General features: G+C 39.2%; 1 protein-coding gene across 6 annotated transcripts in view; it reads left to right on the top strand.

Moving 5' to 3' along the window:
• Positions 1–16,933, top strand: part of tbc1d1 (TBC1 (tre-2/USP6, BUB2, cdc16) domain family, member 1) — a 105,949-nt gene extending 89,016 nt beyond the window's left edge. For all 6 annotated transcript variants that reach the window (XM_057842834.1, XM_057842833.1, XM_057842831.1 and 3 more), the window contains 4 exons: positions 893–1,052; positions 4,540–4,709; positions 12,717–12,893; positions 15,943–16,933. In XM_057842834.1, coding sequence (XP_057698817.1) covers positions 893–1,052; positions 4,540–4,709; positions 12,717–12,893; positions 15,943–16,278 — 843 coding nt within the window. In that variant the 3' untranslated portion in view covers positions 16,279–16,933. The remainder of the gene's footprint in view (positions 1–892; positions 1,053–4,539; positions 4,710–12,716; positions 12,894–15,942) is intronic.
• Positions 16,934–24,801: the final 7,868 nt, after the last annotated feature.

Genomic DNA, 24,801 nt, shown 5'->3' with positions numbered 1-24,801 from the left:
AAGAATGAAAAAGTGGTGGTCGTCTTATATTCGCGGTCTAGACATTATAACCATTCGCGACGCTAGATGGCGCCAGATATCATTGAAGTGATGTTCTGTCATGACAGATCTCTGCTACTCTCAAGTTTAACCAGTTTGCATTATTTTATTGCAATGTTTTTCCTTATTCAGATTTGTTTCAAGACTACATTTACAGTTAGACTTTGATGGTTAATGCAGTTATTGCAATTTTGTTGTTTTATCACAATAGATTGGTTTATTTACATTTCAAAAACCAGAAGCCATTCATTTACGACTGTGATTGCACTTTAGTTTACATATTTAAATGTTCAGATATTAAATTTGAACGAGGCAAAATAACATGCTTTTTTTCTCAAATACATTGTTATAATCATTTGTTTCAGATGTACTGTAATTATTTTCTGTATAAAAATTTGGTGTTCAAAAAGTCTTTTTTTCAAACTTGAGTCTTGAAAAAGAGGGGGTCGTCTTATAATCAGGGCCGTCTTATATTTGGGCCATTACGGTACTATTCATCCTTCACACAGGCGCTGGAAACAAAAATGTTATTTAAGCCATCTGCTGGCGACAGGGAGATCATGATTTTACGACACTGTGCGTGTGTGCGATGGTCCTTATGGGAAGCGTAGTCTTCCTTAAGGCAAAACAATCACACTTTTGTCCACCGGCGTCGCTAAAATCAACCAAAACTGAAAAATTACCTAGTGTTGCTTTGTGTACTTACAAAAATCTATGCATTAGGCTGAAAAAAGCATTTGATTCTTTACTCACTTATCAATTATTGTGCTGCCAATTCCGTTACTTTCAATTTCATCGTCATTCCTGAGCTAAAAGTAAATGTGTTAAACTTGTGTTTAATGAATGCCTCAAGATTCAGATGTACCAGTTGTCACGTCTGCTCCATGATTATCACCGGGATCTCTACATCCACTTGGAGCAACAAGAGATTGGGCCCAGCCTGTATGCCACACCGTGGTTCCTCACCGCCTTTGCCTCACATTTCCCCCTCGGTTTCGTGGCCAGAGTTTTTGGTGAGATTTATTTTTTTATTTATTTTCAGACTCTGTATGAGTTGGCCACCTCTTGGTTAAGGTCACATAGGGTAGGCTCAAGCTCAAGGGCGAGCTCACAAAAAGTCACTGAAGTATGATGTTGTGATGTTGGTGCTCAGGGTGTGGGCTTGATCTTCTTGCAACACTAATATCATTGGATAACATGGTTTTCAACGTCCTGCTGCATTTTAGCATGGACTGATAGAAAATGATCATTTGCAAATTCCCAACGGAATTTCAATTTAAAATGTCTTTATACATAGTGGCTCTACTACCAGATATTATCATCGCTTCTAATGGAAGCAGTATATCGTAATTTTTGGACTATAAAATGCTCCACGTCTTTAGGTGTAAATATCCTATACAATGTCTTATAGTCCAAGTGCGTCATATACTCTGGTGGGACCTATATGTGGAAAAACACAATTACAAAACAAAAACAAAAAAACCTACACTAGATGTATAGCTTGACATTTTTGTATGAATTCTTTTTTTTTTTTTTTTTTTTTTTAACGATGTAAGGAGCAGTGATATTAATCTTGCTTTAAAAAAGTAATTGTTTAGTTACAAATTCTTCGAAAAAAAGAATTGAGTTAGTAATTTAGTTACCTCATTGTAAGAGTAATTAGATACTCAGCAAAGTCACTGATGTTACTTTTCATGTTCTACACATTATTACATTATATCATGTTTAACATCTTTCACACCAAAAATGTTTATATTAACTGATTAAAGAATAAAAACACTATATACAGTATTTTTCAAGATTTGGTATTTATTTGGATGAAATATATTAGTCTCTTAAGAAAACACAAATGTAAAAAGACCATTAACCAGTGCAAATCTCAAAATGTATTTCAGGCCTACTGCACAATAAGCAGAACAGTATCCTTAAAATTTGCGTAAAGTAACAATATTTGAATATTGAAAATAATTCAAGTACAAAAAACAATACCAAAAAATGTAAACTTGGGTAAAAAGACTCATTCTTGCCTTTAATTTCAATGAGCGATAAGTACTGCCAGTGCTCTGTCGATTTTGGTCTCCCCGTCGAATTGATATCCAAAGCACTACCGAGGATGCGCATGACAACTAGATATGTGCCGATTACCGGTTTCAAGGTATACCGTGGTATGAAAACGTCATGGTTTCAGAACCGCAAAAATGTTCCTTCATTCCGTCCTCACGGTATTAGCTATTTTTTATGTCGCAAAAACGCAGGGAGAAATCCCTCGCTTGCAACTGCTCGACCCTCCCACACCAGTTGTTGCTCAGTGTCAGTGAGTCAGCTGTCCTACACGGTAGCTGGAGGACGCGAAACTCCTGAACTTTTTCCTCCATCGAAGAAAACGAAATTGCTTGTATGGGAATATTTCTGCTACAGAAAAAAACAGACGGCCGCAGCTTAGAAGAGGAGGGCCAACCAACATGTATAACATGTTTGCAGTGGGTGGCTGCCGAGGAGGCAATACCTCCGATATGATTTTTTCCCATTTATACAAAATTAAAGGTTAGTAAAAACTCATGAATGTTTCCCACCAGCTACGAGAGTTAACTCCAACATGTTTAGTGTGTCTAGCGGTGGTAAAACATGTAGTGCTTTTTTCTCTCAAGGGAACTGTCTATGTTGAGAAAGAGAGTGTGTGTATAATGTTAACATGACACGAGTCATACATGCATGCTTTTTATGGAAAATAATTCAATTATTTTTGTTCTGATGCTAATAATGTTGAGGAGTGGCTGTGGGTTTAGGCTCACCAAAAGGACTGCATTTATTTTAATTTTATTTAGAATATCTTTTTTTTTTTTAATGTATTTTATGTTCTATTTGCGAAAATGTTATGAAAAAGAAATATCCTGTTTGATGGAAAAGTTTTTTGTTTTTTTTTTCCAACCCGGATATCTCAAGGTAACACATTTTAGAGCTGTAATAACAATCCAGTGATCCCTCGTTTTTTACGGATAATGGGAACCAGGACCCGCCGCCATGAGTGAAAAACCGCGAAGTAGTGCAACACCCCTGTATTTATTCAGATTTAGCATTGGAAAGAGATACATATAAGAGATGTTTTTTCACTTTTTTCTCCAAAGTAAAATTTAAAAAAATATATGTGTAAACATATATTTTAAAAACTGTTTTTTAAGTACTACATATGTAATAATTATGAAAAGTTTTAAACATGTTCCTGTCCCACCGAATTATTTTTAAACAAGAACAAAGTAATAGTACAAAAATGCTTGGCTTTATTAAATGCTTCACTGAGTGAGTCTACTCAAAATTCGCTCAGAGCTGCTCACTGCTTACACAATGAGTTGCCACAGCAACTGTTTAACAAGTTAAAGTTAAGTTGTTTGACGCACGCGGCACTTCAGAAGTTCTTGACTCTGGCAATATCAAACACATTCATCAGTCAATCATCATAAACTTTAATAAACAGCTCCACGTGCACTACGAGAGGGAGACTGCGTAATTGAAACAGCTCATCTGTAATTTTTTTTTTTTTAATTGAAAAAAAATCCGCGATGGACTGAAGACCCGGAGTTTGAAGCGCGAAGTAGCAAGGGATCACTGTACCGTGATACCATCAAACCGTGATATCATATCGTCAGAATCTCATAACGTCACATGCCTAATGGCAACCACACGACCCAAGGGTTATCACTGGACACACCTTCCATTTGTGCTTTTTCTGTATTTTAATGACTATTTTCATTATAACTTCTCACTGAATGTAATAAAACTATGAATGAATGTGTGTGGAATTATGTACTTAGCAAAAAAAAAAAAAAAAAAGAGTCTTGATGAGTTTCAAGTGATAGTCACATAAAATGTTTTTTGATTTCACAGGTATGCCTTTTCGGGGTTAATTAGTGGAATTTATTGCTTTATCAATGGGATTGTGACCTTCATTTGTGTTGCATTGAATGAGGTGTGTCCAAACTTTTGGCCTATATACATTGTTTTATGCCGCCTATGCAAAGTCACAATCAAACGCTTCTACTTTAGGTAAATTATAACCTGGTGTTATCATCATCTTTTTTTTCCATGTAAAAATTGAAAGGTCACACCCATACTCTCTGTCTTGTCTGTACTTTCCCTTGTTACTTCATCACCATTTTTTTCACGCCTGATTTCTTACATGGTGCTCAGTTACTGTGCGAGACTTAGTGTCTCCTTGCGCTTCTCCGAGCGTGACTGTATTTCTGTTTGTGTACGTGCATGTGCGCGTGTTTGTATATTGGGCTTGATTCCTCCACTCCCATTTCTTTTAAAATGTTGTATGTTCTCATGTAACCCTTACCACACCCTTATGCTGTATATTCAAAGCACGTATTCACACACCTCTTACTAGCCATATAATGCCACAGGTTTGTAGCTTTGTTAAAAGTCCCTTGTTTATAATATGCCCATATTGTGCCATGATTAGTGGTCATGTCCTAATCTTTTCTGTGTTCTTTTTGTCAGATATGTTGTTCCTCCAAGGACCAGAGGTCATCTTCAAGGTGGCCTTGAGTCTTTTGGGGAGCCACAAGCCTCTCATCTTGCAACATGACAGCCTGGAGTCCATTGTGGACTTCATCAAGACCACACTGCCCAACCTGGGCCTGGTGCAGATGGAAAAAACTATTAATCAGGTTTGGCCTTTTGTAATTCCTCACATTATCATAAAGGTCTTTCACCAAAATTAACCTTCGAAAATGTTTTTTGTCCGTAGTTGTTGCCTATGCAGTCCAAGCGCAATATTAGTTGCATCTTAAAATTGATTGCTGCTTTTGGATATCACGTTGCAATAGTATAAAAAGAGAAAATATTGACACGCACGCAGCACCCACAAGGATCTGATTCACTGATTCACCATCCACATCTCTATATATTTTTGGGGTGAAAACGACAATCCCGACATGGTTGCCACATAAAGACTTGCAGTGCGGCAGTGGTTTAAACAATTCAAAAAATATATACAAAACTTAATGTGAACATAAGTTGTTTAGCACAAAATATGATTGCAAACAAATTACGTTTGAATAGTCTGTCTTACATAAATCTTAAATACAAAATAAAATGCTGAAAACAGCTTAATATCTTTCAAAGGTCAATAAATTTTATACTTTGTAAGACTGAAGTGCTTAACTCCACTTCTAAAAATGATAATAAATAAATACATTTTAAAAAATCATCTTTTTTTACTCAATTCTTATCCTCGGAAAATGGCGAGATAAGGTCTGATTTCCAATCATGTGATGAGTTTGGAGACTTTAATTATTAGACTACATTACATATAATATTAGAACGCTAGAACACCTTTTTCCATGATCCCGGGCTAAACATGGATACAATATGACCGAATTTCAGAATTTTGCTCATCTTATGTATAACGCTGACGTGCCTTAACCCAAATCATGGTTATATCATTTGTTTAAAAAAAAAAAAAATCGTAATTATTTAACCGCTGGTTAATGTCAACAAACCAGGGTGTGCAGCAGCGAACAACAGGCTTAAAACATTTAGGCTGAAGACCACATCTCCTTGTGTGGAGAACACCACCACAAGCTTCTCCTTCAATCCCTTAGTTGCTGTAGTGATAGGTGCCCTCCTTTGGTTGAAGTATGAGTGTTTATATGAAAAGGAATGGCTGTGTTGACAGCCGTGGCTCAACTTTTAAGTGCGAGCACTTGGTGTGGTCGCTCAGCTGTGAGAACTGTTCTCTCATCTTTTTCCTGCTCTTGCAGACTTGTTTGAACTTGCTCCATCACCGGACAGGCTTCTTTTTGTGGATCCTGCAGTTGCCTGCTTATTCGGTCTAATTTTAAAAATCTGGAAAATATATGCATAAAGACTGACAATGCAGTTTTTTTTCCCACCCATCTTTTTATTTATTTCCTCAACGAAGGATGATAAACACACCTTACAGCTAACCTGTCTGGGTGTGGCAGTACTGCCTTTTTAACGCCTGGAGCAAGGAAGTTGTGCTAGATCCAAAGGATAACTCATCCTCCATGGAAAATGTATGAAAAAAAAACATTCTATAATTGGTGTAACATATAGAGTTTTACAATTAAAGGGAACCACAGACAGAAAGACTAGTAGTTCTTAAAAGAAAAATGTTGTTTGAGTTATAGTGTTTGACATTCAAACCCCACTTAATGTTTTCGTTTTTATAAAATTTGAAAAAATTGTTTAACTAGTAGGTCGGCATTGTTGTTGACGACGCAATTCGGTGACGTCACTAGGCAGCCGTACTTCCACAGTGTCACTCGTTAGCTACATAAACATGTCGTCGGTTCTGCCCTTCCAATTTGAACCCGAGCGGGAAAGTGATGTGTAGGACAGCACTGTTGATATTTCACAAAACGCACAGCAAAAGCAATTAAATGAAAGTCTCCAGCGGGATTCAAACTTGCGTTTCCCGTGCGACAGACAAGCACTTAAGGCCGAGTTATACTTCCACGTCAGACCTGCGCCGTCAAGGAAGACCCGAGTTGCGACCCTGCGCCGTAGCCTGCTGCGCTCCTCTCGAATTTTCTAACATTCGCGTCGTGTAGACGCGTATGACGTGGCTGAAACGGACTGTGATTGGTCCGCTCAGACTGTTGTTTCCGATTCAGCGCAAGATCACCGCCATTGTAGAATAGAATCAAACATTATTTTCTACACGCAAAAATGGACCAAGCCAACGCGAGTATCATCGAAGAGCAAGTCTCGTCCAGACATTATTGTGATTGCCAAATGGCAAGGTCGGCGATTGAAAAAAAAAAAAAATAGAAGAACCAGCGAGACGTGTGTGTTCGGAATCGAGTGGCCACGCGAAGCGGTGATCCAGTCAGTCAAAAACTGCCAACTTTTTTATCACTTTATGTCGTATTTTTGGTTGATGCACTTCATCATTTATTGTGTACATATGTTTGCTGTAAGTCTGTGACTTATTTACATGTCACACTTCAAGTATATGAAGAATAAAGCAAAGATTTGGTGTCAAAAGAGTTGTTTTGATCTTTAATTTTCAATAAGACAGTTCACACACGATACATCATCACTGATTGAGAATGCAACGGTGCTTTTTATGATAACGTTAAAATCAAGGCTCCCAACGCAGTTTGGGAAGTTCCATAGACGCCAGAAATCTGCTATGGCTTCCCACTGGCTGGTTGTAGGACACGGCAAACAAATCGGGCTGGAGGGCTTTGCAGACCTTGAACGCAGTGCTCGACGCCAGTTTGAAGCTAGCCGCCACAGCTAGCTTTCTCCACCCGAGTCTAAAACTCTCTGTGCGGCATCAAAAGTCGTCCAGACCGCCTCGAAACCTTCTTCTGTGTCGCCTGCCCCTCAACATTTGTATGTTCAATATTTATTCAATGTTGATGAGCAGAATATTCCTTTTAAGAGTTCCATCTTGCATTGTTTATTTTTTCTCCCTTAAACTAGACTAGCGGAAGTCAACAGTCAAGCATGCCCCAAAACCGTACAGACATAACGCCACACCCCTCTAGTGGCTTGGCGGTGAATTACAGAGCAACGCGTTCCCTCACCGCAGAACTATCGAATGACGCCGTGGTCGCTTCGCCGTCACCGCAACGCGGGAGTATAACTCAGGCTTTAGACCACAGGAATATATTTCTTTGTGACATTAGAGTCGTGATTTTCCTTATAAAGGAATTGTAACCCACATGCGCTGTCTGTCTGTGCGGTAAAACCTGAAAGGAAAACGCAACTAAAAAGAAAGTGCGGCTGGCTTGACCACGAAATTAAAAAAACATGGCTCACTTCAGACAGCAAGCAGATAACAAGAACATAGGGGATTGCGTGAAAGGTTTATTAAGCACAAAAAAAAAGCATAATCGCGAAAAGGGAGACAAAAAAAGGGTCTGTGACATTAGGTCGGGACCAATTTTTTAAAAAAATTTAAAAAGAGAGGGAAACCCGCAGTGAAAGGCAGATAAATGAAAAAAAACAACGCAATGATGCCACTAACAACAAAGGGATATACAAACTCAAGTGGCAGCAAGTCAGTATCTCGCCAAGCCGCCTAGGATCGGTTTAAAGACACTGCTGATGAGCTAGAATTGGATGCAGGTACGACGTTAGAAACTCATCCCACAGCTCTGTAACAAAAAAAATCTTACCAGAAACAGAATATGACAAAATCATGCCAGTCGTCATACTCTCTTGGCTTGCTAGCTAGCACAGCTTTTCTCCCAGTCCAGGTCAACCGCGTCATCACCCCCAGCATGCATTGCGCGCGTAAAGCACGGTGCCCTCCGTAGGTCAAAACATAACTAGACTAAAATATTGTAGATTTTTAAATCAATGGCAATGATATACAGTATGTGTTTCTAATAACATATTTTAGTAAAAGAGAACAATTGTGGCTTAGAGCCTACAATTCTTTAAGTCCGAGGATCCCTTTAAAAAAATAAATAAATAATGATGTGCAACAATGAAGAAAATCGTCAAAGAAAGCCAATATTTCCAAGAAGTAGACATAATTGCATTTAGCAGACATTTTTAAATGCCGGAGCTATTTTAGCCAATCCAATGTGAGAAGTTCGGATAGTCTTCCATTGCTCGTTATGTCATTTATACCCACAATTTCCTAGGCTATTGTGATGTTGTTTATATGTGAGTCATTATTTAGTCGTATATAAACTTAATTTTGCTCGGGAGAAAAATGATATACAGTGGTACCTCGATATACGATCACTTCGACACATGATCTTTTTGACATCCAACTTTAGTTAAGGTGAAAATTATTATTGTGCTAACATCACCAAACAAATCGCCAGCTTCGTCAGGTTTTTATCATTTATTTCAGAACTTGTCCAACATAACATGCCTACCGTCTGCCGCAGCTGAACAAAGTGAAAGTAAAAAGCCCTCCCTCACTCTCTCAAGTTAGCCACGCGGTGCGTTCAGGTACACCACGCTAAACTCCATCCGCCACATAAACCACATAGAACCCGATTTGTTACATTATTACAGGAATTATTAGGCTTGATATTATTATTCCAATTTTTATTTATAATTTATTTGTTTTGCTATGTGTAATTGCCATTTGTATGAAAACCAGCAGTATTTATTAAAGGGATCCTCTATTTTTAAGACAAGTAATTCTTAAAAGATAAATGTTAGTATGAGTTATAATAATTTGATATTAAAACCCCTCTTAATGTTTTTGTTTTAATAAAGTTTGTAAAACTATTTTAAGTGATAGGTCGCCATTCTTGTTACGTCGCAGTGCGTGCCGTCACCGGGCCCGTTGCCGAAATTCCAGCGTGTCACTCGTTAGCTTTCCCAACATGTCGTCGGTTCTACCCTTCCTATTTGAACCAGATCTGAAAAGTGAGGAGCAGGACAGCACTGTCGGTCGTTCACAAGACGAGTTTCAGAGAAAAATGCGTGCAGCAAATACCTGATAAGACAAAAGTTGGGCAAAAGTCTCAATGACAACAAAGCGAGAGAGCGTATGCTGTTGGGAACTCCGGTTTTATTAGCAGGTATTCAAGGTAAGCATAATGCGTTTTCAAACTTATCCCAATATAATTATGTAAATTGTTAGCATCCAGAGCTGTCGTGTGCTTTACATACAGAACAGGCCAAAGAGCACACCTTGTGTAATCCATGTCTTGTACATTGTAACGCGTGGTAGGTAGGATATGTGTATAAAAGTACCGAAAAGGGGAGAAGCTTCCACCAATGCAAATTTTATTCACAAAAAATAATGTTTCCACCTTGACCACTCTGCACTCAGGAGCTTAGCAGTACGCAAACACGCGTTCCCTGACGAACTCCAACATTGTTGTAAGGTCCATGTCAGAGTCACTGTCGTCACTCTAGCGTGCCATAGTGCTTTGATTATTTGGTATGATTTGGGGAAAACTCCCACGAAGAATAGTGTACAAAAAAGATAGCAATAGTAATCCAAATCCGCGTTTTTTAATCATTCGAAGATCCAGGAATTAGACTGATCCCATGGCAATGTTGCAGCCGCGATCAGGCCGTCGATTCCACAAAATAGACTGATCCAAAAAGCCGCTGTGGGACCGACAAATAAAAAAAAATAGACAGATCCGAAACCAATAAGTCAGACGCGGTGGGACCATCGGATCCAGAAAATAGACGGATCCCTTACTTGACTGAGGATCCAGGAAAAATGTTCGGGCGCCACTTGTAACGCGTGGTGGGTAGGATATGTGCATACAGGGGCCAAAAAGGGGGAGAAGCTTCCACTTATGCACATTTATTCACTAAAACTAATAATTCCACCTTGACCACTCACTTCACTCCCCTTGTTTCCATTTGACTGGAAATTGCATCCAAAAGCAGCACACCGTGGCATTTTACTGCGCGAGTTTAGGCAGCAAAGAGCAATTGTTGAACACGCTACACATTTGGAAAGATCCCAATGACGTCATCACTGCGAGCCCGCAAACCGTGGCGCCAACTAACGGTCAAAATATGTAGTAAATATAAAATATTGCCAATGATTTAACATTTTATGTGTTGAAGTATTTTATGTGTTGTTATGTATAAGAGCCTACATGTATTTAAGGTAGATTGGTCTATGATGTTGTAGATTGGTTTGGTGTGGCGTATCAGCTTCTTCCAGTATGTTGCTCTGCTATGCTCCCAGTCATGTAATGTATAGTCATTTCATACATGGATTTCATTATTAAAATAAAATTTAAAAAAAAAACGTAATGAAGAAGATGCCAGTATGTTTCAGTGTTAAGCGTTGGCTAATCAACTGAACATTTCCTTTCTCTTTTTTTCAATTTGAGGCGAAGGCTTTCTGCACACAGTTGGGAGACAGGCGTTCATTGCTCCAAAAGTGTCGTAAGACTGTTCGGCACATTTTCTGCCCAATTGTTTTTATGGTGGATGTGTAAAAATAAAATCCTGTGGTCATTGCAGCCAAAAAACTCGAAAGTGGTGGGAAGGGGCCACGCCTCGTATAAGGATGACACAGTTACAAATCGCCCAATAAAACATGAAACTTATGAAACAGACTTCAAAGATGGAAAAACTAGTAACTTTAAACCGCGCGTGACTTTTTAAAATTTTTGCTTCTTCATAACTGTGTTCGATGATTCCACTGGAAATATTTGAGTAGACTGATATTCAAGTGAAAATACACCAGTTTGTCTGTCATTGTCAGTGGTAACAACAACTAGAAAGACACTATAAACATAAACATCACCTCATCCACACAGTCACAATCACTATGATTAGTGCCAAAGCCAGACATGACAGGACAGAGACTCACACGTGTATTGACCGTATATTACCTTGTGAAAACTCCTTAAAAGAAAAAAAAAATTCTTACACATACATGTCCATCAAACAGTGTGATCACTTCTTTATTAACCGTTTCCCATTTCACAACATGCAGTGTGGCTTGCTTTCGTTTAAATCATAGTTTAGAATAGGATCAACAGTTTATATCTACTTATACCTGAAATGAATTACGGTGTGTTAAGTGGGTCGCTGTCATGCATTTCTATTTAGAACAGGTTTCTGTTGTGTTAAAATTAGTTGAGATACTTGCAGTCCCCTGTGGTTCAATTCACAGGTGTGATTCTACATTTCTTGCCAGCAACCACATTACTTCATGACGAAATGAGAGAAAATCCGCCCTTTGCGTCTGATGGGGTGAGAAGCTGATGATGACTTCATTTATCCTCCTTTGTCAGTGCAAGGGATGAAGAGAACTGGAAAAACTCATCATTTACCCCTTTATCCATGATTTGTCCTCCTTGTGTCATTATTTTGACTAATATGTCGCATGATGGTGATTTGTACCCTTGTGTGAGTCAAACATATCATCAAGTAGCTCCGGAAGTATGCGTTGACTTTATAATTTGAATGAAATAGCAAGTGAGTCATGCCGTAGCTTGCAGGTTATTTCCCTCCTGTGCCATCTGGCCACATCACATTGACTGTAGGTAGCTTTAAGTGACTCAACAAGATATAGACAATGGTTTAAAAGAGTGTAAGTGAACAAAAACAATGTGGTTAGTTCAGATTTCAAAGCAGTTGAAAAAAAATCTAGTACAAATGTAAAATAATGATGTAAACTCTGAATCATTCTTAATGGCTTAGTGTGGAAAATATGTGAACCACTGTAATGTTAACTCATTCATTATATGACACAATAGACGTCCGAAGCTGAAACGCAGCCTAGCTTAAAACACATCCTAAAATTTGGTGAGGAGAGTGGGGGAGGGGTGCAGTACATCTCACATGAGTGACATGACCAAAACACTGCTACGATGCAAGCTGACGCACTCCTCGTACAATATGAAAATGTCACGCATTTTGAACATACAGGATGATGGAAACTGTTGCATTTTTGTCATCCCGACAGACGAAAACTGGCATTCGTCTCGTTATGTCCTTGTCTCCAAAGCCACGTTTTTAGGTTGTCATCGTCATGAAAAAATTGTTTGTCGACGAAATATTTTCATTATTGTCATTGTTGAAGAAAACAACAATGCATCCAATCCATTTAAAATGGAAGGGGCCGGCAGTGATCAAGTCAACAATTAGTGAATGGCAGCCAAAGAGTTAACACATGCGACAGCCTTTCGATCATAATGAGGGAGTTCTTTTTTTTTTTTTTTTTTTTTTTTTTTTGCTGATTGCAGGTTTGTGAGATGGATGTGTCCAAGCAGCTCCAGGCGTACGAGGTGGAGTACCACGTCTTGCAGGATGAACTCCTTGACACGCCTCCGACCCTCAACCAGCACCAGCGTGCTGCACAGCTGGAGAGGACCAATCAGAGCCTGAGACAGCAGAACCTTGATCTCCTCGAGGAGCTGCAGGTCCATATAGCGCTCTCAACAATATATCCAAAAATTCACAAATTTTGTACTGCACTGAATTTCACGCAGCTGCTACAGTTTCTGCCGAATCCTTTGGTTAAATTTGCAAATGTATTTTTTTTTTCTTTATATGTTTACAAACGTTCCCCTGCACAATGTCTTGAAACCTAATTTCTAAGCCTGTCGCGATATCCAATAAGTCCATTTATCGCACGGTAAATAAAAATGTGGGCGGTAATTTTCACGGCTGCGTGAAGATATTACTACCAAAGCATTTGTAATTGCAATCATTTTCAGGGAGAAATTGAGCATTATCTGACAGAGTTGCAGTGGCGCCAATACTTTTGGCCAGCAGTGTATACAGTGGGGCAAATAAGTATTTAGTCAACCACTAATTGTGCAAGTTCTCCCACTTGAAAATATTAGAGAGGTATGTAATTGTCAACATGGGTAAACCTCAACCATGAGAGACAGAATGTGAAGAAAAAAAAACAGAAAATCACATTGTTTGATTTTTAAAGAATTTATTTACAAATCATGGTGGAAAATAAGTATTTGGTCAATACCAAAAGTTCATCTTAATACTTTGTTATGTACCCTTTGTTGGCAATAACGGAGGCCAAACGTTTTCTGGAACTCTTCACAAGCTTTTCACACACTGTTGCTGGTATTTTGTAGCCTGGTACTCCAGACTCACCGCTGTTCCAGCTATTGAGTCTGGCCACCATTAAGCGGAAAAAATTTCCAGGGCGAGCAAGCCACAGCAAACAGACCAATCAGCGACGGGCGGGACAAGGGACTTGCGCGCGGAAGTAAACATACAAGGAGAGCGGAGTTTATTCAACATGGCTAGCGGGAGACAGACTGTTGTCAGTGACTTGTGTCGATGTGTTTTTGGTAATTTAAAGCTGATTTTACCGTGGATTGGAACATATTCTCGGCTCTCCTGTTCGCCATCTATGTTGTTGTGGAGACGACTTCTGATGCGGAAGAGTGACGTTGCTTGTTCAGAACACGTCACGCAAATAAACTAATCTGATTTGTCGATTGATTTTGTACTTGCTGGAGAGGCCGTTGATGGGCTGGGTCCCAGACTATTCTCTCAGGGAGAACAGTCTGGCCGTGCCAGGCAAGGTATTTATGCCCATTCCTTCATGCAGATCTCCTCTAGAGCAGTGATGTTTTGGGCTGTCGTTGGGCAACACGGACTTTCAACTCCCTCCACAGATTTTTTTATGGGGTTGAGATCTGGGGACTGGCTAGGCCACTCCAGGACCTTGAAATGCTTCTTACGAAGCCACTCCTTTGCTGCACTGGCTGTGTGTTTGGGATCGTTGTCATGCTGAAAGACCCAGCCACGTCTCATCTTCAATGCCCTTGCTGATGGAAGGAGATTTTCACTCAAAATCTCTCGATATATGGCCCCATTCATTCTTTCCTTTACACAGATCAGTCGTCCTGGTCCCTTTGCCGAAACAGCCCCAAAGCAGGATGTTTCCACCCCCATGCTGCACTGCGGGTATGGTGTTCTTCGGATGCAATTCAGTTTTCTTTCTCCTCCAAACACGAGAACCTTTGTTTCTACCAAAATGTTCTGTTTCCGTTTCATCTGACCATAACACATTCTCCCAGTCCTCTTCTGGATCATCCAAATGCTCTCTAGCGAACCGCAGACGGGCCTGGACGTGTACTTTCTTCAGCAGGGGGACACGTCTGTCAGTGCGGGATTTGAGTCCCCAGCGGCGCATTGTGTTACTATAGTAGCCTTTGTTACTGTGGTCCCAGCTCTCTGTTGGTCATTCACTAGGTCACCCCTTGTGGTTCTGGGATTTTTGCTCACTGTTCTTGTTATCATTTTGACGCCACAGGGTGAGATCTTGCATGGAGCCCCAGATCGAGGGAGCTTATCAGTGGTCTTGTATGTCTTCCATTTTCTAATAATTGCTCCCACAGTTGATTTCTTTACACCAAGCGTTTTACCTATTGCAGATTCAGTCTTCCCAGCCTGGTGCAGGTCTACTATTTTGTCTCTGGTGTCCTTCGACAGCTCTTTGGTCTTGGCCATAGTAGAGTTTGGAGTGTGACTGACTGAGGTTGTGGACAGGTGTCTTTTATACCCATAATGAGTTAAAACAGGTGCCATCAATACAGGTAATGAGTGGAGCCTCGTTAGAAGAAGTTAGACCTCTTTGACAGCCAGAAATCTTGCTTGTTTGTAGGTGACCAAATACTTATTTTCCACTCTAATTTAGAAATAAATTCTTTAAAAAATCAAACAATGTGATTTTCTGTTTTTTTTTTTTTTCCACATTCTGTCTCTCATGGTTGAGGTTTACCCATGCTGAGAATTACAGGCCTGTCTAATCTTTTCAAGTAGGAGAACTTTTGTAGGAGAACACAATTGTTGGTTGACTAAATACTTATTTGCCCCACTGTATGTGTTATTATAGGTAGTAAAAGAAAATGTGTTCTAAAAACACCTACTGAGAGCAATTAATGTCCAGTCCATTTGGGAGTATTTATTCAGTAAAGATGAGTGGCACACAAGCATATATATTTATGTTTAAAATAGGGCTGTCAAAATTATCGCGTTAACGGGCGGTAATTAATTTTTAAAATTAATCACGTTAAAATATTTGACGAAATTAACACACATGCCCCGCTCAAAGAGATTAAAATGAAAGCACAGGGTCATGTGCACTTGTGACTGGTGTTTTTTTGAGTTTTCTCGCCCTCTGCTGGCGCTTGGGAGCGACTGATTTATATGACCATGAGAATTGTGTAATTATTGAAATCAACAATGGCGACCTACTAGTTTATTTTTTGATTGAAAATTTCATAAATTTTATTAAAACAAAAACATTAAGAGGGGTTTTAATATAAAATTTCTATAACTTGTACTAACATTTATCTTTTAAGAACTACAAGTCTTTCTATCCATGGATCGCTTTAACAGAATGTTATGATAGCTATTAATATTCTCCAACATTTTAACAGTATTATGTTTTTACCGTAATAATATGAACTTCCCATCTCTTTCTCCACACAGGTGTCGTACGCTCGGGTGTGCAGCCTCGAGAGTCGAGTAGCGGCGCTAGTGCAGTCAGAGAGTGAGCTGAAGCAGAAAGTTTCTACTCTGGAACTGGAGAAGCAGCAGCTGGCGAGCACAGCCACGCGCCTCCAGAACTTGCTGGTCAGCCTGGGAATAAAAATGAATCTTGATGGCCACAGAGTGCTTTCGTCCGACGTGGAATTACATGCGCCCGAAGTTACGGCGGGACCCACTGTGGGTCCACCAGCAGGGCAGGAGGATCAGGCACCGGACTCCCTCTTCCAACCCTTGCCTGAAGTGCAGAAGGTAGTAAATGGACAAGGAGAGACTTGATTCTATACATCCTGCGTCCTTAGTTTTAAATCTAGGCCTTTTTAATTGAAAGAGGAGCTGGACAAATAAGAGGTGAATCATGACAAAAGTTCTCGTGTGTTAAAAAACAAGCATGTGATATGACCACCCTGTCCAAAGATGGCATTGCCCCCCTTGGGCCTCAGATTCGCACTTGTGTCTCTGAATGATGAGTGACAAGAAACCAGCACACCGTGCAACAATTTGTTCCCAATGAACGTAAAAGTGAGCATGTGTACGACTGAAGAAATGAATTACACAAGTAAAACCTACTGGGAAAAAGTCCAGAAACACACAAGCAAAATGATGGCGGATCCTGTATTTCAGATTTCATTTGTGTTACGGGAGGAGGAACAAAAGTTTGTAGTTGTGCCTTCCATTCAGTTTTTTTTTTTTTTACTTTAAATTATTGCTTGTGCATGAACCTTTACTTTATTAGTAACACTGTATTCCTTCCACCATACATACCTACAGCTACAAGTGATGTATGCAAGCGTGTTGGTACACTGGTTGCAAAAAAAACAGTTTGAGTTACACTGTAAACATATTTTATGCCATGCACCTGTTTTTCTTTTATTTGAAATGATTATTCTATTATTGCCAATCTATTACTTAAATATATTCCATATCATTTCAACACGTTTCCTTTGTTTTTATTGTAAAATGCCAAAACTCGAAGAAGCTTGTGTATCTGGCTAACCATAGTCACTAAACAAGATATGTTTCATATAATGATTGAATATAAGGTGTTATATGAGGCATAATATTTAAATGAAAAAGGTGCTAGCTTCCAGGAATTCCTTGGAGTGAAAGGGTGGGGTCAGAAAACGAAACAAGTCATGTTAGGGCAAGTTGACTCTTTGTTAATATGCGTGGTTGTGTGCATTGCACAACTCATCTGGCAAAAGAATACAATGCAAATGGGATAGTTAGAATTTCAGAAAACATCCTCAGTTGTAAGAAATTGCTCTATAAAGCCTCAAACATAAACCTTATTACGCAGTTATTATTATATATTTTTTTAACGTTCGGGATCCCTCTTTGTTAGACCAAACAAATAAGTGCATATATGAGACTATAACAATCTTGTATTATACAATCAAAATAATTGTCAACACATGCAATAGGTCTTACACTTTCGCAAGAAATGACACAATTTGTTTTGCTGTCTGCTATTGTGTCAGTGCAAAATGGCTGCATCTACACTCATAGATCCCTCTAATGTTGTTCAAAAACAATGAAGCGCTCTCCAGTCGTATTAACTCACTGGCTGCCATTGACAGCTATTGACGTCAGTCGCCTTCAAAGATACTGAAACGATCATTTACTCCCAAACAAAATGAACTGGATGTCAAGCGCCATCAATGGCAGCCAACGAGTTAAACGAGTGCCATGTAAAGGTTAAAAAAAAAAAAAAAAAAATTGTGCATTAAAGGGTTCCATTCAAGTAGGTAAAATAACTATAGAAGAAAGTTGCCTCCCTTGGACTACTTTCATTTTCCTGCCCTCAATTAAATACAGTATTCAAATGTTCAATTCTGGTTGCATGATTGGAGGGAACTTCGGACCTAAAGATTTGTAGGCTGTAAAAAGCATCAATTGTTCTCTTTTATTATTATTACCACTGATTTAAAGTGCATGTGACACGAAAAAGCATGTTTATTTCATAATACACGCGGTATTTTATGCCCCTGAATGATATGGACCGCTTGGATGTGTGTGGTGGCGATCGCTATTTTTATTTAGTTTTTTGAATCCCGCGCCATGAAAATGAGTGACTTCCGGCTTCGTTCTTGCATTGAGGAGGAGGGCGCTGTGACGTGTACGGGTGAAGACGTCCTCTTCACTAGACAGCCGTACTGTTGTGTATGAGGACAAAGGATTCAGCTGATTTTGCGGATTAATACGTTTATTTTTCGCATCACGCCAGCCAAATGCCTGCAGAAATATCTTGCTTTATGAGGTAGAGGCGTGTGCGCCTTTTTGTAGTTTCAAAAGGTTCCCATTCACCGTGGATATTGGCCAAAACAAGCCCTACTACTGTGGGACCATTGGACTTACGAGGAAGTGAGTAAACATCTTGTTTTGTATTATGTCAAATATTAATGCAGCGATTACAAAGCAAACACTACAAACTTTCTTTGAATCAAGGACTACTTATGTTTGATCATTGATAGGCATATAAAAAGCTCTCCTCGTGCACATTAGCTGCACGTTAACTGCACAACAACTGCAGCCGCCCTCCTCCGGGGAACGTACTGTAAATTGCTCTCCGCCGGGCGGTTTGCCGATCCGCAAAGACAATCGACAACCCAGTCGTCATGTCAAATAATCCGGGCTAGTTATGTGTGATTTTACTCTTCGAAGACTTTGAAACATCACTCTGTTCGGTTTAGCATGTCGGCTAACTGTCACGCCTCTTGGTTTGTTTACATTCTCCGAAGCCGGGGAAGGGAAATGACATATGTCCGATTTAGGTGTCATAAAATATCGTTTGGGAGGTGCGACAGTAAAGGTGAAGTCGACAGTTTTGACCATTATGGAGTAATTTTGCCATGTCATCCTGAATAAGTGCATTTTTATTATTTCATATTCCATTTAGCACAAGACTGTTATTTGTCATGACCATGCCATTTATTTAGCAATTGGGGAAAATACTTGGATAAAAAGAATATCCTGTAAAAATACTGAAGTAAAGAGACAGAAACAATGACATTTTGCAGCTCTCTTCGTCACGTTTACCTCGTTGTGAATAGTTCCCCCTCGACGGGCTGACTGGTCCTTCTCAAGCCATTTATTTAGCTATTGGGGAAAAATACTTGGATAAAAAGAATATCCTGTAAAAATATTGGAGTCGAGAGACTGAAACAATGACATTTTGCGGCTCTCTTCGTCACGTTTTCCTCGTTCTGAATCATTCCCCCTCAATGGGCTGAATAGTAAAACCGATAAGCCCAGTCAACCGCTGACGTCATCCACCTGTTGGGGACGCTAGAGCCCTATAATGGTAGGCGTGGCTAACCGACAGATTAAAAGACTTAATTTCTCGTCATCTGCCCTTTGCTAAATTGTTGTATATAGTTGAATCGTCTCAAAATATGATTTTAATTCACATAATAATACTATTTAAGACTGTTTTTCTCCTGTTGTATGCTCTTTAAAAATCTATATTTTGTACATTTTTTACCTCCGGAGGGCGCCATCTTTTACGCGCACAATGCACGCTGGGACTGATGACGGGAAAATAGCTGTGCTAGCTAGCAAGCAAAGCTAGTATGACGACTGACATTTTTTTTTCACATTCTGCTGCTGGTCAGACTGTTTTGTTACAGAGCTGTGAGACGTCGTACCTGCATCCAATTCCAGCAGTGTCATTAAACCGAACCTAGGCGGCTTGCCGAGATATTGACTTGCTGCCATTTGACAGTTTGTATATACCTTCGTTGCTAGTTGCATCATTGCCTTGTTTTTTTCATTTGTCTGCCTCTCACTGCGGTTTTCCCTGTTTTTTTTTTTTTTCCTCTTCTTAATCCCGACCTACTGTCACGTAAAGATGCACCGATACCAGGGGGAGGTGATTCGGCCTGAAATGGTGGTATCGGTATCTGTGAGTACCAACAAAGAGGGTGCCGATACCAATTACTGGTCCAGTATTATAACACTTGATCGCAGCCTTTTTTTCTCCTGACGCTCACTACACTCTCTGTTGTGTGATGATACGTGATCACTTTGCATGCCAAGCAGCTATCGCTATTGGCCTGCTCTAGACCAATGAGAGTGGGCAAATAGCCGCTCTCAACCTGAAAATATTTCAGTTTATTATCTCCTTCGACAATAACTGCATGCAAGATTTGCGGCCTGAAAGTTTCGAGAGGTGGAGTTAAATCAGCCAGTTTCATTACCTCGAACCTGATTAAACATTTGAAGACGAAACGTGAACGAACACAGAGTTTGAGGCTACAAAAGCAGCAACTGCTACCAAGAGAAAGGTTAGCTCACTTCAACTTCACTTTTATTGTCTTTTACTTATTGTCTTTTACTGAAAGAATTGCCGCAGTAATTTTAGACAGGTTTCAAAAGTAGGGTTGCCACCTTTCAGAAATTGAAATAAGGGACGCCCCCCTCGCGCCCAAAGCCGTATAGGCGACAACAAAAAAGGGACATCCCCAAAACTCCTAAAATGCATATACCGTATTGGCCCGAATATAAGACGATGTTTTTTGCACTGAAATAAGATTGAAAAAGAGGAGGTCGTCTTATAACTGCGGTCTAAAAAAAAAAAAAAAAAAAAAAAAAAAAAAACTGCAGCCTAGACATATACCCATTCACGACGCTTGATGGCGCCAGTCATCAATGAATCGAATGCTGAACGCGACTCGGGCGGCCAAAGCGAACCCCTGACACGAAGAAGAAAGTGGTAAGAAGGAAAAGAGAAGAAAATACCGGTAATAGAAGAGATAACCGAAAATGGAGAAACTTCGCGACAATTTGGAGAAAAGTGGGTCGAAGATTGGCCAGGTTAACCGGTGTTTGGCCATTCCTTACTACGCGGCGAAACGTCCTACACAATGCTCAGGGCGCTTGCATATGCATTCACACGCATGCGCACATCGGTTGGAAGCGGCGAGTACTCACTATTTTTGTTTTTATTTAGTTATTTAGAACCTTTTCACAGCCTCAAAGATACTTTTTGCATGTATTACCCTCTCATACTTTTAACCATTGTGTTTTTTTGTGTTAGCTTTGAAGCAGTTGACCACATTAGTCACGTAGCGTATTTAAATCGTCCTTATTTGACATAACTACATTTAAGTATTTTCTGCAGGCATTTCTTTAGTACGTTATTCCTGTATGCATCTAAACAAAACAAGTTTAGAGCGCACGGTAGTAATTTAGGTGTCAAATTCGACTAATGTAGGACGTTTCGCCGATGTAGGACATTTTGGCAGAACACCGGCAGCTGAGGAGAAGTTATGACGCAAACTTCAAGTTGATGGTGATAAATGAGGCGGTGTCTTCAAACAACTGCAAAGCGGCTGTGAAATATGGTGTCACAGAGTGTAATGTACGGAGATGAGAGCTCAAAAAGATCGCCTAAAAAATGCTCAGTCAGAGAAAAGCTTTCCGTGGTCGTTTCTGTATAAAAATTAATTTGGTGTTCAAAAAGTCTTTTTTCAAACTTAAGTCTTGAAAAAGAGGGGGTCGTCTTATAATCGGGGTCGTCTTATATTCGGGCCAATACGGTAAATGTGTATATATATATATATATATATATATATATATATATATATACTAGGGCAGTCAAACGATTAACATTTTTAATCGAGTTAATCACAGCTTAAAAATTAATTAATCGCAATTATTTGCAATTCAAACCATCTCTAAAATATGCCATATTTTTCTGTAAATTATTGTTGGAACGGAAAGATAAGACACAAGACGGATGTATACATTCAACGTACTGTACAAAAGAACTGTATTGTTTATTATAACAATAAATCCACAAGATGACATTAGTTACATTCTTTCTGTTAAAGGGATCAACGGATAGAAAGACTTTTGAGTGCTGGCTTCACAACGTATGAGACCTCTGATAGTTTGTATATTGTGACTAAATATTGCCATCCAGTGAGCTAAATGAAATGTTTGAATAGAGTTTGACCAAAGTCTGAGTAAGTTTTATGTGTATTTTGCATAGCTATTTTGATTGGGAATGCCAGTTCTCTGCATTATTAACTGTGTGAGAATAGGGCCATATTAATACAGATTGAAGCTGTTTTCTTTTTTGAACATTATTTTTTTGAGAGATAGGAATATTATTTTTGTTTTGCTTCACTAAATGATACTTATCTTTGTTGTGAAGGAGTTGCCGAAGCTTATGCCAATAAACGGCGAGGTCCAATGAACGCCTGTGTCCACTCGCCTTTCTCTGCCTCTTAGCTCTCAATCTGCAAAAAAAAAAAAAAACTGCGTCATTGTAATCTGTATGAGGCAATGCATGAGCGGGTCATTCCGCGCATGCGTTAAATGCGTCAAATATGTTAACGTGATGAATTTTTAAAAAATTAATTACCGCCCGTTATTCCCAATTCGGAACAATTCATTATTTCAAAAGATGGGTGGCAAGCCTATTCAAAAGTGCTGTAAACGTAAACTAAGCTAAGTGGCTAAGTGTGTGTTGCTGCTGGTGCACAGAAAGGGAGGCTAATAGAGAGACAGGATGCTTTGGTGAATTATTACTACTTATAATTTCATGAAAGTTGCACTGCTTGGCCTTTGAGATCCAAAACTCAGGGTTTAAAAAAGTTCATTCATTATTCATTCCCATTTTATTTTTACTTTCTTACTGTTGGGCTAGTATTATACATGTTTTAATTTCACGAATTTAGCGCTATTTTGGCCTTTGAGAGCCAAAGGTTTATTTAACTATTGTCACCCATACGACTTATGCAATAAAATGTTCTACTGGATTCATTTTGTACATATAAATATATATTAGGGCTGTCAAAATTATCGCGTTAACGCGCGGTAATTAATTTTTTAAATTAATCACGTTAAAATATTTGACGCAGTTAACGCACATGTCCCGCTCAGACAGTATTCTGCCTTTTGGTAAGTTTTACAGCAAGTTTTTTTGTGCTGTCTAACAGCGAACTCTTGTGGTCGCTTTGCGACATGGTTTATTGCTTTCTTGCCAGTTCAATATGGCTGCACGACGTCTCGGGCTAACGCCTACGTTGTAATGTTGTGCTCATATGATCCTTGGACAAGATTTGTCCGTAAGTATGGTTGTTGTAAAGAATGTACATTTTATGTTAGTAAGCGAAATGATATATTTTTTGTATGAGACGCTTTTTATTTATGTGTAGTGAACCTGTATAGCGTGCTAAGCTAACGTTGTTGCTAATGCAATGCTTGTGTACTTTTTTTTTTTTGTAGTTTCACTACGGCCTATAGAGGACAATGATTTGAGGCCATTTTATTAATAAATCAGATGAAAAAGGAAGAAGTCTGATTATTAAGGCGTCGTTCACTAGCTGTCTAGCTTTGGAAAAAGTAGACACTTCGGAGTGAGGACAGCATAGACAGATTTAAATGACAGTAGAGTGAAATGCCCACTACAGTCCTTATGTACCGTATGTTAAATGTATATATCCATCTTGTGTCTTATCTTTCCATTCCAACAAATTATTTTACCGAATATATATATATAATTTACAGAAAAATATGGCATATTTTATAGATGGTTTGAATTGCGATCAATTGCGATTAATTACGATTAATTAATTTTTAAGCTGTAATTAACTCGATTAAAAATTTTAATCGTTTGACAGCCCTAATATATATATATATGTATATACATATACATACAGTGATACCTCAGCTCACGAACATAATTGGTTCCAAAAAGTGTGTGTAAGGTGAAAAGTTCGTCTTCCGAACATTTATTTCCCATAAGAAACCATTAAAATGAGAATAATCCGTTCCCAGATCCCCATAAAACATAATTTCCTACTAAATAAGCCTTAAAACTACACAAAAATATACCTTATTTTCTTTAATGTCTTCTTAGGCTTAACACTAGCCTGTGGTGGGGTCTTTTTCGGTCCCATAATAGCAAAAGTACACTCAATATGGTCCAAAAGGTCTATTAAACACAAACCACGTCCGCACTCAACGAAAGGGAGGGGACGAACTGGGACGCCGTGAGCGTGCGTCAGCTTCTCGTGGCGCTGTTCGACCGCGTGGTTTGGTTCGTCCGCCGAAAACTAGTTCGTCAGCAATGACTATATGCTCGCGAATTTAATGTTCTTGAGGCGAAAAGTTCGTGAGCTTAAGCGTTCGTGAGCTGAGGTATCACTGTATATATATATATATATATATATATTTCAAACAAAGTGGTATCGGTATCGGCCGTTACTGCACAGCCAGGTATCGGTATCGGGGCCAAAAAATGGTATCAGTCCAACACTACTGTCACGGACCCTTTTTTCCCCCTCCCTTTTCGTGATCAAGTGTTTTTTTGTGTGGTTTATAAACCCTTTTACGCAATCCCAATATCATATAATATCACATTATTATAACTCATACTAACATTTATCTTTTAAGAGCTACAAGTATTTCTGTCAGTGGTTACCTTTAAGGTGATAATACGAAATGTTAAAAGTAGGGGCAGGGAAGTGTGTGCATTTATTTACGTGTATGTGTTTGTGGCCTAGGGCATTTCACCACTACTGCGAAAGCACGTTTCCTCATACTTGCCAAAAGTTGCAATGTCTCACATGCCCTAACTGCTAGTTAACATGTTCACTGATTGACTGACTCGTGCCATTCAAAAACTACACACATATGTATAAAGAGAGCACTTTTCACAGAAAGGATCTTTACTATTTCCTAGTTGTGTATCCCATTTTAATATGGCAACAAGTATCTTTAGGATGAGTAACAACTGTGCATTGCTAGTTTTGCTACCCTGTGCAATCAGTGCTTTACTATACCAAATTA

The sequence above is a fragment of the Corythoichthys intestinalis genome, chromosome 8 (assembly GCF_030265065.1).
Source record: "Corythoichthys intestinalis isolate RoL2023-P3 chromosome 8, ASM3026506v1, whole genome shotgun sequence".
In the NCBI taxonomy this organism is placed as follows: domain Eukaryota; kingdom Metazoa; phylum Chordata; class Actinopteri; order Syngnathiformes; family Syngnathidae; genus Corythoichthys; species Corythoichthys intestinalis.
Note: the sequence above shows the minus strand (reverse complement) of the source record. Positions and strands in the feature narration are given on the sequence as shown.